Source organism: Sorex araneus, chromosome 1, assembly GCF_027595985.1.
Source record: "Sorex araneus isolate mSorAra2 chromosome 1, mSorAra2.pri, whole genome shotgun sequence".
Classification (NCBI taxonomy): Eukaryota; Metazoa; Chordata; class Mammalia; order Eulipotyphla; family Soricidae; genus Sorex; species Sorex araneus.
The window spans coordinates 169,969,356-169,984,450 of NC_073302.1; the positions used below are offsets into that span (position 1 = coordinate 169,969,356).

Here is a 15,095-nt window from a genome sequence, read left to right on the forward strand (position 1 = left end):
CCCTGGTCAAGGAGAAGAAACCATGAGTTTGGCATTTCTGCCCTCCAACCCTGCCATTAAGGCCTGGAAATCTACCTTCTTTAATGAACAAATGAATACAGGAGACTTAGTATGTCCCTCACCTGGATCATTCTGGTAAACAATTACCCCAGGGAGCAGCAGCATCCACTCTGGGAATCAGTGTCCTAACCAATTCCATGAAAAATACATATTCCTTGTTGTGGGGTGGGGGATGCAAGAAGCAAGTGAAAATGGAGTGTTCTAGGTCTGCATCGCTGTGCTGATAAATAACTCAATGCATATGCTATATGCTTAATTATGTTCAAGAAATCTGGATGAAGTCAAATAAAAAGCAACAATGCTACCAAAATAATCAAATATTATAATAGTTTACATCTCATTTGAGACAAATTCATTTAATTTTATATATAAAAAAAACCTAAAAGAATCTGAACTCAAAATTATTTTTTTACTTGAAAAAGTTTCGGGGGGCTGGAGAGACAGTACAGTGAATAAGGTGCTTGTCTTGCACAAAGTCCACCCAATTTCCATCCCGGCACCCCTCAGTCCCTCCCCCTCCCCAGAACTCTCAGAAATGATTCCTGAGCACAGAACTAGGAATAAGCCTTGAGCTCAGCTGGGTGGGACCCATCCCACCTCCCCCAAAACATTTTATGCTTTTAATTTTTCCTAAAAGCCTGCTTTCCATGGTACCCAGGGCTTAAGTTTTGGGCACATATACAAGGTTTGGCATTTCTGCCCTCCAACCCTGCCATTAAACTACAATGCCTCAAGTGCAGTTCCCAGGCCCCTGAGCATTGGCTGGGAGCATCCCTACCAAGCCAAATATATGCTTACAGGGCAAGAGAGATACTTAATGGGCCGAAGTCCCAGAGTCTGATCATTGCCTTACCCACCCCCAACCGCCCAACCCCCCACTTGCGTCCAACATGGCCAGGTATATAGCCCGGGAGTCCACAAGTACCACTGGGGTGGCTCTGAGCACTGCTGGGTGTGAACTGCACTACAACAGCCCCAAGCACTGAACACATGTGAGGTTCACACACACACAGGTCAAGCATTGATGAGAGTGGTCCCCAGATTAGGGCCCTGAGCACTGCTTAGGAAGCCAAAAACGGATTCATCTGAGGATTAAAATAAATCTTCAAATAAGCATATTCAAATAGTCAAGCGGCATCTCTGACAAACACATTAATTTAGTCCTAGCATACTAAACCCATCCTTTTTATGTGAAAGGGGAATTTTAGAACTTCAAAATCTCTTTAAGGGTAAAGGAGAACTTAGAGAAATGACTGAGTAAATATGCTTAATTTTAATAAAGCATTCCATATACTAAGATATATACTTTTTTCTTTTGCATTTCTTTTTTAAAATTGACCAAGGTTTCACTTATAAATGCACAGCTGTAAGTGCTTCCTACACAACCTTCTTTTTTTTCTTCTTCTAAAATGGACAGTAGCAAATTGCCTTGGATAAGGAATAATGAAAGAGTAACACTATTTATTAATTTTGTATAAGTTTTCCTCCAGCCCTGAGATTCCTTGGAGAGGAAGAGCAAGTGAAATTTTACAAACATCCAGTGCCACAGGCAGAAAGTGGGAGGAAGTAAACCAAAGCCTGGCGGGGGAGTGGGGGGAGAAAATGCCCGAGGCAGCAGATGACCTACTCCAAACCTCTCCTGCAGGCTCTGATGGGATCATTTGTTAATTTCTGGGAAAAAAGGACAATTACTTTTGATTGTTCTGATAGAAGAATTTAACTCGTTTAAGGTTTTGATCACAACACACAATGTTCAAAGAAGAGTACATTTTCTAACCATTAACAATTCTAAGTAAACAGGCATGAAAAGACCCTTCCTTACCACCAGAAAATGCAAATGAGGAGTACTTAAGGTTAACCTTAAAAAGTTTTAAAATGTTCTCACATGTGTGTCTCTGGGTAAATCTTCTGTAAAATATTTCCAAGACCACTTCATTGCAAAAAAAGGAAATTTATTAAAATATGCAGCTCACAGTATGAATAAGTAAGTACTCGCCTCCCAACAGAACCGACGAGCTTTCCAAATGATGTAGTTTTTTTCATATTTTTATTGGATTAGCAATTTTGGAATTTCAACACACACACAGATATTTCTAACATATGCAGATATGTGTTTACGTACATGGTATAATCAGGACTACATTCCAAAACATACCTATTTTTCATAAGAATTAAGAAATCCTTGTTAGTGATTTATTACAAAGCAGTTTATTTTTAATTTACGCTGTATCAAAATATTTAACTGTACACACATACTGAATTGCTTCCCTTAGTTTCAATCAAGTTTCCAAAGCTGAATGTGATAATAAGTAACAATCAATATGGGGGAGAACCCAGACAGGTGCCTTAATCCAAATACGGTATCTCCAGTCCCAATAATGAATGATCTGTGAGAATACTTTGAAGATTAGCATAAAGGTAAGTCAATAAAGATTTTAGATTCTTTAGTCATACTATTGAATGTGGGGAAACTGAAAATTATAGCCAAAGTGATGTTCTTTGTAATCAGCAGGAAAAGCAAACTAGGATTCCTTCCAGTAGTTCCCTAATTTAAACAATATGTTTCTCCCGCTCCATACAGTACAGATGGAAGTCCTTGCCCGCACAGGACTGATCCTGCCACAGCGCTGAAAACAGTCCCTGAGCACCACCAGTAGTGAGCACTGAGCAGAGCTGGGTATGGCCCAAAGCCCAAAATAAAATAAAGTTAAATGAAAAGCGATTTTCTTTGGGAAACATAATAATTATTGACCATAATCAGTATTAGAAAAATAAAAGGTCAAATTCTGGCAAATATTGAATTTTTCTGGTGAGGTAACTTTATTTTGTAACTTTCAATTTATAAAATAATTTTAAATAACTTATTTTTGTTCATAAATAAAGTATGCATGTTAACTGTAATTTTAAATGTAGGCAAGAACAAAAAATAGCAATATGCTATTTTAGCCATTTCTGCATGGCATCCTGAACCTAATGTGGCTTAAATCCCAGTGATTTTATAAAACCAAATGTGAATGACCCTAAAATTACATTCATCTTTATAAAAATTACAGGATGTATACTTAATAGACTACTACTTATATTTTAATTTTTTTTATTAATATTAGCTGGGTCATTCCCAGACCCAGGTTTCAAACTTCATGAGACATACCCTCTACCTTGACTTTATAAGCACAGTACCATCTTCTTTTCAATAGATTATAATCACAAAGCAATGACAAATATTCTAAGATGGTTGACATCTGAATGAAGGAGACTACTGATTATATTTACATTTGAAGTAAACTGACAATAGCTTAAAACACAATGCTGTGTGATTCTAACTATTCAGATTATTCCAAAGCACTTCATCTAACTTTTATATCTCAGTATAAATTTTTAAATAGTGGTTTATTTTATGTCTAGGTAAACAAGACTGGATATTATTTTGTTCTTGTTGGTTCTGGGGTCAATCTAACAGGGGCTTCTCCCTTCTGTGCTGGGGGTCAGTCCCCACCAGAACTCAGGGGAATAGAACCCAGGATTCTGCTCGGCAAAGCATAGACTCGGCCTATACAGTTTCCCCCTGGATCAGGACTATATGTTCTATGAAAAACTAGATTATATTATGGTCTATTCCCATCAAAATTACTCTTGAATCCACTCAATTTAAAGAAATTGTACTTTATACTACAAATAATTAATAGATGTCTTTCATGCTAATGCTAAATTTATAACATTTAAGCATTAAGTTAAAATTTCCAATATCATTTATTGAAATGGGCAATTTATCTAGAACTTAACACTTTAAAAACATCTTTTATTTATGTCATTTAAAAAGTTTGAGTAAAATCATCAGAAACATGAAATGCTACAAAAACATCAGAAGCATAAAATGCTACAAAACAACTCCCAAAGAGACTTATAAGTATTTATCCTGAAGTTAGCTTGTGTATATTATTTTCTTTAAACTATTTTATTTTTTTGATTGTGTAAATATATTTTATCTAAATCTACGTGACAAAGTGCAAACTACATGTTCATGAACAAATGACATACTTGTATAGTTCTTTGAAGTAAAAATGGAATTGTTTCCTATTACCAAGAGATAACACTTTATCTTATCTTCAAATTAAGAAACTAGGGGGATAAAGTGATGAATTCTGGAAATAATTTGTTTTAAACCATGCATGAAAGATAGGGCAGAAATGATAGTACAGCAGACAGGGCTTGTCTAGGATATGCTTGCGCTTCATGCGGCCCACATGGATTTGGTCTCTTCACGTAGAACCAGGAATAAGCCCCGAGCACTGCCAGGTGTGGCCCCAAAACAAAGGAAGTAAATAAATAAACAAAATAAAATTATAAAAGATAAAGTGAAAAAGGCTGAAAATAAAAAAAAACAAAAGTACAGTGAGATGTGCATAGCTGGTTTATTTATAACCTTATAACCTTTTGTTGTTAAATTAAGGCTATTCAATAATTTCCCACTAATTATTCCATTGTATTGATAGTTTTTCTCTAGGGAAGTTACTGTGTAAGTTAAATACAAAGCAAGTCATGGCTTTTCAAATCTCCGCATATATCAAGAGAACTAATTATAACTGCAGAAGTTACCTTCTACCCAGAGAACCTCATCCAGCATAATCTTACACATGTTCTCACTCCAAAATTCAGCTTTGATTCAACACATCAAACTGTTTCAGCTGACACTAAAGGAGGGACCACAGAAAAGGGGCCTGCAGTTGAAATGAAATAAGGCCAGAGAAATAGTAGAGCAGGTGAGGTGCTTGGGTTGTATGTGGCTGACTAGGGCTTGATCCAAAATAGATAAATAAAACCAGGAAAAGGGGATCTAGATTAGATACAGCAGCACTCAAGAGTAACGCAGATTTGACAAAGACACCAGAGTGACCCAGAAGAAAACATGACAGAAATTAACCAAGACTCGAATGTCTGCTGTCTGTGCACTAAGATTTACCTCAACGGCCAAAGAAAGTCTGATAAGATACAAAATCCAAGACGTTTGTCATACTTTCAAAAAGCCTGCACCTATTCTAAGTCTCTTAGCATTCATGTCCACGTCTTAGGTGAGCAAGAGGAAAAATAGTCCTCAAACTATGTATATAGTTGAGAAATAGACCAAAGCATAGCAAAATTATAAACAATATTTCAGTGCAAAAAGTGCTTATTTAAAAATCAAGTAAATTTTTTTCTCTTTCATTTCTGGAAAAAGTCTAAGGTTTACATTAAAAATTATTTGACGTCAACTATAGACACAGTTTTAAAAAACAGGCATTAGGGGCCAGGGATATAGCGCAAGGCACATGCCAGATGCAGGTTCAATCCTTGGCACCACCTGTCCAGCCACCAGCCACCACTCACCACATTGTTGGACACAGCATTCAACCATCTAGGAGGGTTGCCAGAGAACCAATGGGTGTAGCTCCTAGCTGCCCTGATCACAGGTTGGGGCAATAGAATACCACCATCAAGAAATAGGTACTAGGTGTAAGAAGATTTGTAATACATTTTATGGGATGATGCCAGAATATGTCCTATGCTATTATCGTTCTGTACTTGGCTATCAAAGAAACCTTAAATGTAAAGTTTAATCACTTTCTCTCTAAAGAACAATCTGGATACAAAGAGCTATCACACAATGCTTTGTTCACATCTCAGAACAATGGCCAAAATTCTAGAACAGTAATCAGATTTTCAAAACGGAGAGTATCCCACCCCCAATTCAGTCCTGACAGGGCCAGAGGTAATGGGATACCTGCTATGATGCGTCTAACAGACCTGTCTGCTGTCAGGGGCTGAAATCATAAGGGAATAAGCTGCCGTTAACAACCTCTCTCTTTTCATGTTAGGAGAACTGTCATTTTATTGTTTGGGTTTGTCTGTTTGTTTTTCTTTAGTTTATTTTGTTGCATGCTGGTCTCATATGTCTTGTCTCTTCAGTAATACCTAAGTCTTTAACCTTTCCTGGAACTCTCAACTTGAACAACTGCATTTAGTTGACAGTGTCATAGTTTTTTTGCTTAATTAATAGAATATCTCAAGGTTTACTTTTCAAATTTGGAATTAGAGCTCTTGGTTTCAATATATACTTTAGCAATCCACATTTCAAGTAAGAAAAAAAAGCAGCTGCATTCAGCTTAGAGAGGTTTGAAATACAAATATCAGAGGTCTAAATTAGTTACTAAGGACAAAAACCAACAATTATTTGAAGGAAGTACCGATTTTATTTTACACTCAAACATTTAAATTCGTAGAAATAATTAAATTAGTAACTACAATATTACCATCTATTTCATGAATATTTTATTTAATTTTTTTAATTTGAAATGTACCTTTTTTAAATTATAAAAGAAACACCTGCATCAGGTAAGAAAAGAATCAAATATAAAAACTAAAACTGAAAGGTTAAAAAAAAAAAACCTTATGGTTCCAGTCATAAAGTTCCAAGAACATTAATGTACATCCATGTATGTGTGCCTGTGAGTACATGGATATACATACATATATAAATGTACCATTTATTTTGGGTCCTTCACCACTGTATTTTTGTTACTTTTAGTCCACCTCTTTACTTCTCTGAACCGTCCCCCCCATAAAAGTGTACTTCTAAACAAACATCTTTCATGTGTTTTCATGTGATAAGTCTTAAGATGTATGAATGAACATAAACACAGATATACATATAAAACTTGTTCTAAATAATTGCATAGCTTCCCAAACATGAATATATGCTCATTTAATAAAAATACAGCTCACTGCTAGTGGATATTTAGGTGATGGTAGGTTTTGTTGCTTTTAAAACTGTCGTGATAAGCATTCTTATGTGTATACTTTATACACCACTCATGTGGAATAAAACAAATATTTTAGATGCTAATCAGGGATGATATTGTTGAGTCTGAAAATGGAAGCAGTTATTTATGTCAGCTGTGATTAAAACCAAACAGACCATGGACAATATAGTGGCTCCCAACCTCTACAAACTATGAACACCTTTTGTTAACTGCAATTTCAGAAAAAAAGTCCAGAAAATAAAGAAAGCAGAAAAAAAATCTGATTTAAAAGCAAGGATGAGGCAAATTCTTTCTCCTTGTTAGCATTCTTCAACCTGCTTCCAAAAATATCAATATTCCCCTCACCTTTCCTGACCCTCAGCACCCAGACACAGGCAGATCCCCCAAGAACTTCAGAGAAACCCCATCACCCCCACAGGACCCTACGGGGATTTGGATACCATCCGAATCCTTCAGATTCGGATGGTTCTTCAGAGAAAACCTACGAAAAGATTAAGGCTCAAATTATGCAACTGCATCATCCACATAAAAGAGATATTTCTATTTAAAATGTTCATCATGTAGAAAATTATCATGATATTCATTTTTTATAAAGAGAATAAAGTAAATGAACTAAAATCCTCAAAGTACCTCCATCCCTCTCGAAGAGCCCGGCAAATTACCGAGAGTATCTTATGCACACGGCAGAGCCTGGCAAGCTACCCATGGCGTAGTCGATATGCCAAAAACAGTAACAAGTCTCACAATGGAGACGTTACTGGTGCCTGCTCAAGCAAATTAATGAATAACCAGATGACAGTGTTACAGTGCTACACTACATAGTGACTACTAAAGATACTAAAGTACTTATAACATAGCTGCTTCTTTTCAAGGAACTTGAATTGCTATGAGTGAGAAAAACAGAAAAAAGTCAAGGCATTGAAGTATTATTATCTCCTGATGCTATTCCTACATTATAAGAACAAAATGACTGACTATTTTAATGTTACTGGCAAACTTCCTCCCTCCTGTTTGCGATATCAACAAACAGATTGTTCCGAGATGTTAAGCATGGCTTCCCACATACTCTTTCACCTCAAAAAATCTCACACAGAAATAGAATATTTAAGAATGGGAAAGGCTTAGTTAATCTAGTAACGGATACATTTTAATTACATAAAATATTTCACTCTGAGCACTCACATGTACAAATATCTGTTATTCTTTACTAAATTACATTCATTGAATTGTGGTCACAATTTGCATGTAATGCAAACTTTCAATGGCATCACCCAGATCTGTTCTAACCACAAACCCACACGCAGAAAGTTCATTTTCTTACTCATAATCTCAAATATGAAAGTTTAAATAATGCATTATTTTACATGAGCTACTTCCTTATAAACTTTCTTTTAGGTATTTCAAATGGACTACTAAGGTTAGCAGCTGGCCAGCGAAAATAACGCCTTTAAATTCTTTAGATAATTCATGAAGAGTGAAAAAAAGTACACAAGCTACAAATGTCTACTTACAGCATTTTACAAAGTCAACGAATAAAAATAATCGCAAAGAGCTGGCCTGACATTACCCTGTCAGGGTCAAGAGAACAGGGAACATATTCCATTTTAGTGAGGCAGTGCTCGGGGGATAGGGCCAGCTATGGACAAGGCAAGCGTCTTAACCTCTCCAGCCCCAGAAACATTATCTGTGGCCTTTGGAATCATTGGTGTGACTCTTTCAATTTTAATTACAAAAAAAATAAAATGTAGCATAAAGGATACACACACAAATATATTCCTGAATTTTATACAAGTTGCCACTTAATTTTTTTCTGAAGAAAAACTTTCTACTCATATGTGAAAGGAAACTGTACCTTGCCACCATTTCATTATTCATTATAGCACTTAAAATGATGGAACTGGAGCAATAATGCATAGGAGGTAAGGAGCTTGCCTGGCACGTAGCCAGCCCAGGTTTGATCCCCAAGTCCCTCTATGGTTCCGGAAGCCCTGCCAAGAGTGATCCCTGAGCACAAAGCCAGGAGTGATCTCTGAGCATTTTTGGGTGTCGACCCAAAACAAAACAAAACAAAATGAAACAGGAAAAAAAAGCAACCAAACATTCAGATGTCACAGGCTAAAAGAAAAAAACTATCTTATTAATGCAGGGAAGAAAACCTTGAACAGATTTCGGGGGTAAAGAGGGATACTGGAATGGAACTCGGGGCCTCATATATGGAAAGTATGTGCTTTTTTCACTCAGCTACATATCAGGCCTTGAAAACCGATTTACAATTTCAATTTATGAAAAGTTTGAATTCAAATGATAATTATATTGAAATCATTTTGTATGTCTGTCTTATGCATAAAGTATTTTGTAGTCTCTAAAGAGATTTTTGAAGAATAAGAAAAACAGTTATTTCCACTATTCTTTTAAGGAATAAGAGATTGGTTTAAGTATCAAATTTCCTTTAATGTATTATGTCACTAGATTAGCTAGACAAAGGTATACATACAATAACAGTCACGTTATTTTTTTTCTAAAATATTTTCAAGGACATTAGTCGTTGACACTTAAGTCAGCGGTAGGGAACCATTTTGCTGTCAAGAGCCATTTGGGTATTTATATCATGCATGGGCTGTGCAATAGTGGCAGATGGCCACAGGCAGTCAATGAGATGCATACCTGTCTGTCCCATCATGTACGAGGGCCAAACCACATGATTTCACAGGCTTCTCACAGCCTATGTCAAACATTCCCCATCTCTGCTCATTTTGTTTCTGGTCACACCCAGTAGTGCTCAGGGTCTACTTCAGGCTGTGCAGACCATAAGGGGTGCTGGGGATTGAATTTGGGTTGGCTGCATGCAAGGCAAGTGCCCTACCTGCTGTACTATCTCTCCTTATCCCCTCTTTGAAGGGATATTTCATTTAATGAAAAGCAAACATATTTTATTCTTTTTTGGGGGGGAGTGTGCTACACCCCGCAGTCTTTGGGACTTACTTCTGGTTAGGTGCTTAGGGATATCCTTTGGAAGTATTCTGAGGATAAACTGCAGTGCTAGGTATTGAACTGGGGTCAGTAGCATGCAAGTACTATATAACCATGTACTGAATAACCCCTCTCTGGTCCCAATCAAAAATATATGAAAAATATTTAAGGGATCTGGGAGTGTGTAGAGCAAATTCCTTGCATGCTGGAGGAATTTCATTTCAGAGCCATCTAATTTTTTGCTCACTTAAGATACCATTTTGTTCCTTGTTGAAAGTATAAAATAACGTATAAGTCTTTAATTTAAATAAATAATAATGAGAAAGTCACGATTATGGTAAGATTAGTTTAAGAACATACCTTTGAAATAACATGATAAAATAGTTTATAATATAGCTATAAAACACAATATAAAATAAGATATAAAAATTGAACTTACATCCATAGCTCTCTTAATAAAAGGTATCTGTGTGCCACTGTCCAGATCTTCATTTATAATGAGTCTTCTAGCCCACTGACCTGCCCTGACAACGCCACTACCATGAATTAGAACCATCAGTTTCTCTGGGTTTGTCAAAGCATCATCACTCATAAAGATGAAGCTCTTTGGTTCACTTTCAGTGGCATCCACCTGTATTAAAAAGAAAAATAGTAAAACTAAAAAAAACAATAATAGTGAATAACAGTTAAAAGAACAGTAAATGGTCTCATAAGATGTAGACACATGTGAAACAACTAGAGGTCAGTTTAAGTTAGAGAATGGCAATTAAGAAATAGAGTAGCTTAAAATTATTCATAAAGAGGCTAACATGTACATGGTGACTGAGCAAAGACTAGTAATTCAATAATAAGCACGTTCCCCTACACTAAACCCTAATTAACATTTTATTATTTCAGATAAGAATAACTAATTTAGTGCTAAGTCCCAGAGACTATGCTAAATTAAAAAAAAATCTCAATCACCATTCCACATTAGTATACTCATTTATAAATAATTGAGGGATACAGATTAAATAATTTTCCCAATATCAGCTATTAAGTCAATAATTTAGATCAGACGTAAACTCCACCTGTAATACAGAAAATAGAATAATACAATTGTAAAGGATAATTATTGAAAAATAATATTAGGAATATTACTAAATTTTTTTAAATGAGAAAATGATTTAAAAATTTATATGAGGGGCTGGAATGATAGTACAGTGGGTAGGGCATTTGCCTTGCACACGGACAACCTGGGTTCGACTCCCAGCATCCCATATGGTCCCCTGAGCACTTCCAGGAGTAATTCCTGAGTGCAGAGCCAGGAGTAACCCCTGTGCATCACCGGGTTTGACCCAAAAAGCAAAAGAAAAAAATCACGAATCACGAAATCCCGTTGATCATTGATTTCTCTTGCGGGCTCAGTAACCTCTCCATTTGTCCTATCCCTGAGATTTTAGAAGTCTCTCTCCACTCGGCCTTCCCAATGATGCCGCATTGGAGGCTCTTTCAGGGTCAGGGGAATGAGATCCAGCTTGTTAACTGGCTTTGGTATATGAATACACCATGGGAAGCTTGTGAGTCTCTCCCATATGGGCAGGAAACTCTCCGTAGCTTGCCAGTTTCTCCCAGAGGAAGAAGTAGGTTAAAAGATATAAAGATATAAAAATAAAGAAAGAAAGAAAATTTATATGAAATGCACAGCTACCTGAGCTACCTCACCTCACCACCACCAAAGTATCTAAGTCCCTACTCCCCTCCCCATCTCACCTCACCATCTCATTCACACACACCTGGGTACACAAAAATCACTAAAAACACATTACCTTAACTGCAATAATTTTTTTAAAATTTACACTGTCTGTATAAATAGAATTTAAAATTTCACTTGGTGTGTGAACACAGGATTCTACCATGATTATTTTAGGAAGCAATATTTATTCATGAACTCCAATAACCACAATTTACGCATTAGCTATTTAGCAGGGTAAAAATTTCATTTTAATTAATTTTGATTGTATATACATATATATTATATTTGTTTGATTTTTTTTTGTTTGTTTGGGGGCCAACTCGGCTGTGTTCAGGCTTACTCCTGGCTTTGCACTCGGGGCTCAGTCCTGACGGGCTTGGGAACTACATGGGTGCTGGGTCAGCTGAGTCCCCTGCCACTATACTATCATTCCGGGCACTGTATATTAGTTTTGAATGAAAAAAGTGTATAATTATATTTGGAAAATAAAACCACTTTTAGAAAAGGATAACTTTACAGTCTTTCATTACATAGGCCATGGCACACGGTGCTTCATATCGGCAGTGACCTGGGATTGGAAAGCTTTCAGTGACTTAAAGCTAATGTCTTGATGACTGGTAATTTACATATTGTCTAGTAATATAGAACACATGAAACAAATGTACACATACCACACAAACATGTATATGATGTCTAGACACACAAATATAAAAATAAGAAATATCCCTTTGTGAAATCTGAATGACAGTTGAGCAGAGTAAAGGACTTTAAGTTGAAGGTTTTCTTCATTAAGTATGTTAAATATTTTTACATTCCTTTTTTTCGGTGGGGGGTGGGGGGCACTCCCAGCAGTGCTCAGTAACTTCCAGCTATCACTTGTGATGGGACTAGGGGACCATGTGGGTTTCCAAGGAATCAAATCCAGGAAGGCTGCATACAAGGCACATGTCCTACCCCCTGTACCCCCACCTCCAGCCCATCCATTCCCTTCTTGCCTGCAGGGAGAAAGCTCTAGTAAATTTTATGCTGTGCCCTTTGTATTCGAGGTTTTGCTTCTCTCTTGTGGCTTTAAGTAATTATTTCTGTCTGTGTTTCTTGCCATTTTGAAGACAATGTGTCTTGGTGGTGGTGTTTATTTATTTCATTTTTTTCACACCTCGTGGACTACCTGGACTTGAGCACTTGCCTTCCCTCCAGTCAAATAAAGGATGAAGACATTTGTTGCATCAAATCCTACCCAGAGAAACACTGATTGGCCGCCTGTAAAATGCTACTATCCCAGACCAGAGGTCAAAGGTCAAAGGCACACACTCTACATGGAGCAGGCCAGAATTCAGTCACCTGCACAGGATGGCCCCTCAAGCACCACTGGGACAGACCCCAGAACACTATACTGGGAGCTGTCCCTAAGCAGCAACAGGAGTGATCCAAATGCAGCAAAGAAAAATTGCTTTCATCTCAGAGATCTATACTTCTTCAGCTTCTCCCCATTGTTTTCTGATATCAGGGAAGGCAGCAGTGTTTTCTCAAATGATGCTGCCATTTTGGTGGCTAGTGATGACGAACATGGACACAACCCATTTTACCATCAGATTACATCAGTACACCGTGATAAATATTTCTGTCTCATATAAGCTAAAAAAAATATTGTCAATATACACAAATAGGTATATATGAGTGAATATGACAGATGGGTATATTCATGCATATAAACAAACTGTTAAATCTGATGTTGGAATACATGAGACCATGCATAAAAAATTTAAATATAGTAAGCCTATTAAAACAGTAAAAGAGTAAAAAAGTAAGTACTATATTAATCTTTGGGTCCTAGACCTTACTCAATCACTTATTTATACAAGGTTATTTGGTACAATCTTAGTCTGAATATAAATACTTAGAGTTAGTGGCAATTTTAATTCTATCTTGGTGCCTTGTTTCTTAAATTAATGCATTGAGTATTGCTTTTATTATAATAGTTGGAATTTTTTTATTCATAGTTGCTTTTTGTCAGATTGAAGATTATTCATTCTTCATAAATTGTTAAGTTTGCAACCTTAGTTAAATCTTCTTAAAGGAGCTTTTTTTACAAGCTAAAATTATTCTATCAGGGATGAATGATGTGGACAGACACTTCACATTACTATAATAGGATCATTTTGTCTTGAGTTATACAGAGATAACAATGCAAACAAAGGTTTGCATTGCAAGTTCAAAAGCAGTAAGATATAATTTTCTCTTTTTATATTGTTTTTGTGATTTTTAAACTTACTAGTTCCATACTTTATACTGGCATCAAAAATAAATTACAGGGGCCAGACGGATAGTACAGTGGGTAGTGCATTTGCTTCACACACGGCCAACACGAGTTCAACCCCTGGCATCCCATATGGTCTCTAATGCACCACAAGGAGAAATTCCTAAGAGCAGAGCCAGGAGTAACCCCTGAGCATCACTGGGTGTGACCCAAAAAAGCAAAAATAAATATATAAATAAATAAATTATGATATACACAAAAGTGATTAAACACCCTCCCCCAAATATCCACCTGAAATGCATTGGATATAAAAATAAAAAATATCCTAGGATACTTTTAATGTTTTTTAGGTTTGGTACTTCTAAAAGAGTTAGTTTGCTGCAGTAATAAATGATTAACCATATTTTTAAGCAGCACAAAGGACAATCATTTTAGCAAGAGGAACACAGTAAAAAGGACTTGAGAGAAATCAGTATCTGCATGGAGAAGGTATTACTAATGACCCACCCCTCAAAATTAACTAATTCCTTTCTCTCCGTTTTTGTAATGACATAGTATATCTCAAAATCTAATTATATACTGTATGGTCTACTTTATATTGTTTGTATTTCTGTACAGTTACAGAAAAAGAAATATTTTACAGCTGTGCAAAATATATGATGAGAATTTAAGAAGATAAATTACTTTTTACTGTTTTTATTTTTCATTGATAAAACTAGAAACTCTTTATCAACCATAAAGGGACATGACATACAGGTCTCATAATAGAAAGCTCTTGTGTTTATTAGGCTTTATAACCTAAATTTTAATAAGATTGTTATAACACCTATAAAACAAAGTCCTCCTAATCTCCATCTCAGTGTTTCTAGAAAGAAGATTAATAAAACTTAATCACAGAGAATAACGTTTCTTAAACATTTTCCACCAGGGCCCCAATGCCCTTGTTTTCTTCCTGTGGGCTCGTCACTCATACTACAATGGCATCCTAATCTTGTCCCATGGTCCAAGAAACTCATTTTTGTGATTTTTCTTTAACCTGCAGCCCACTCAAATATCCTGAAGACATAGGTGATATGTCCCTCAATTAAGAAACACTGGTATAGAATCACCTATGGGGCCAATTAACTGTGGCTTATTTTGGAAATCCATAGGTTGAAGTGAGTTTAAAAGTTCTATGATCTAGAAGTACTAAAGATCATCGTAACAAAGACTTAATTCACAGCTCTTAAGAACCATGCTCTTTAAATAAAATTGGGGCCCAGAGGTAGGTGAGTAG

At 36.2% G+C, this 15,095-nt stretch overlaps 1 protein-coding gene across 4 annotated transcripts in view; it reads right to left on the reverse strand.

The window, feature by feature from the left end:
- Positions 1–15,095, reverse strand: part of FAM172A (family with sequence similarity 172 member A) — a 452,093-nt gene that overhangs the window by 321,988 nt on the left and 115,010 nt on the right. For all 4 annotated transcript variants that reach the window (XM_055120157.1, XM_055120093.1, XM_055119959.1 and 1 more), the window contains one exon: positions 10,267–10,458. In XM_055120157.1, coding sequence (XP_054976132.1) covers positions 10,267–10,458 — 192 coding nt within the window. The remainder of the gene's footprint in view (positions 1–10,266; positions 10,459–15,095) is intronic.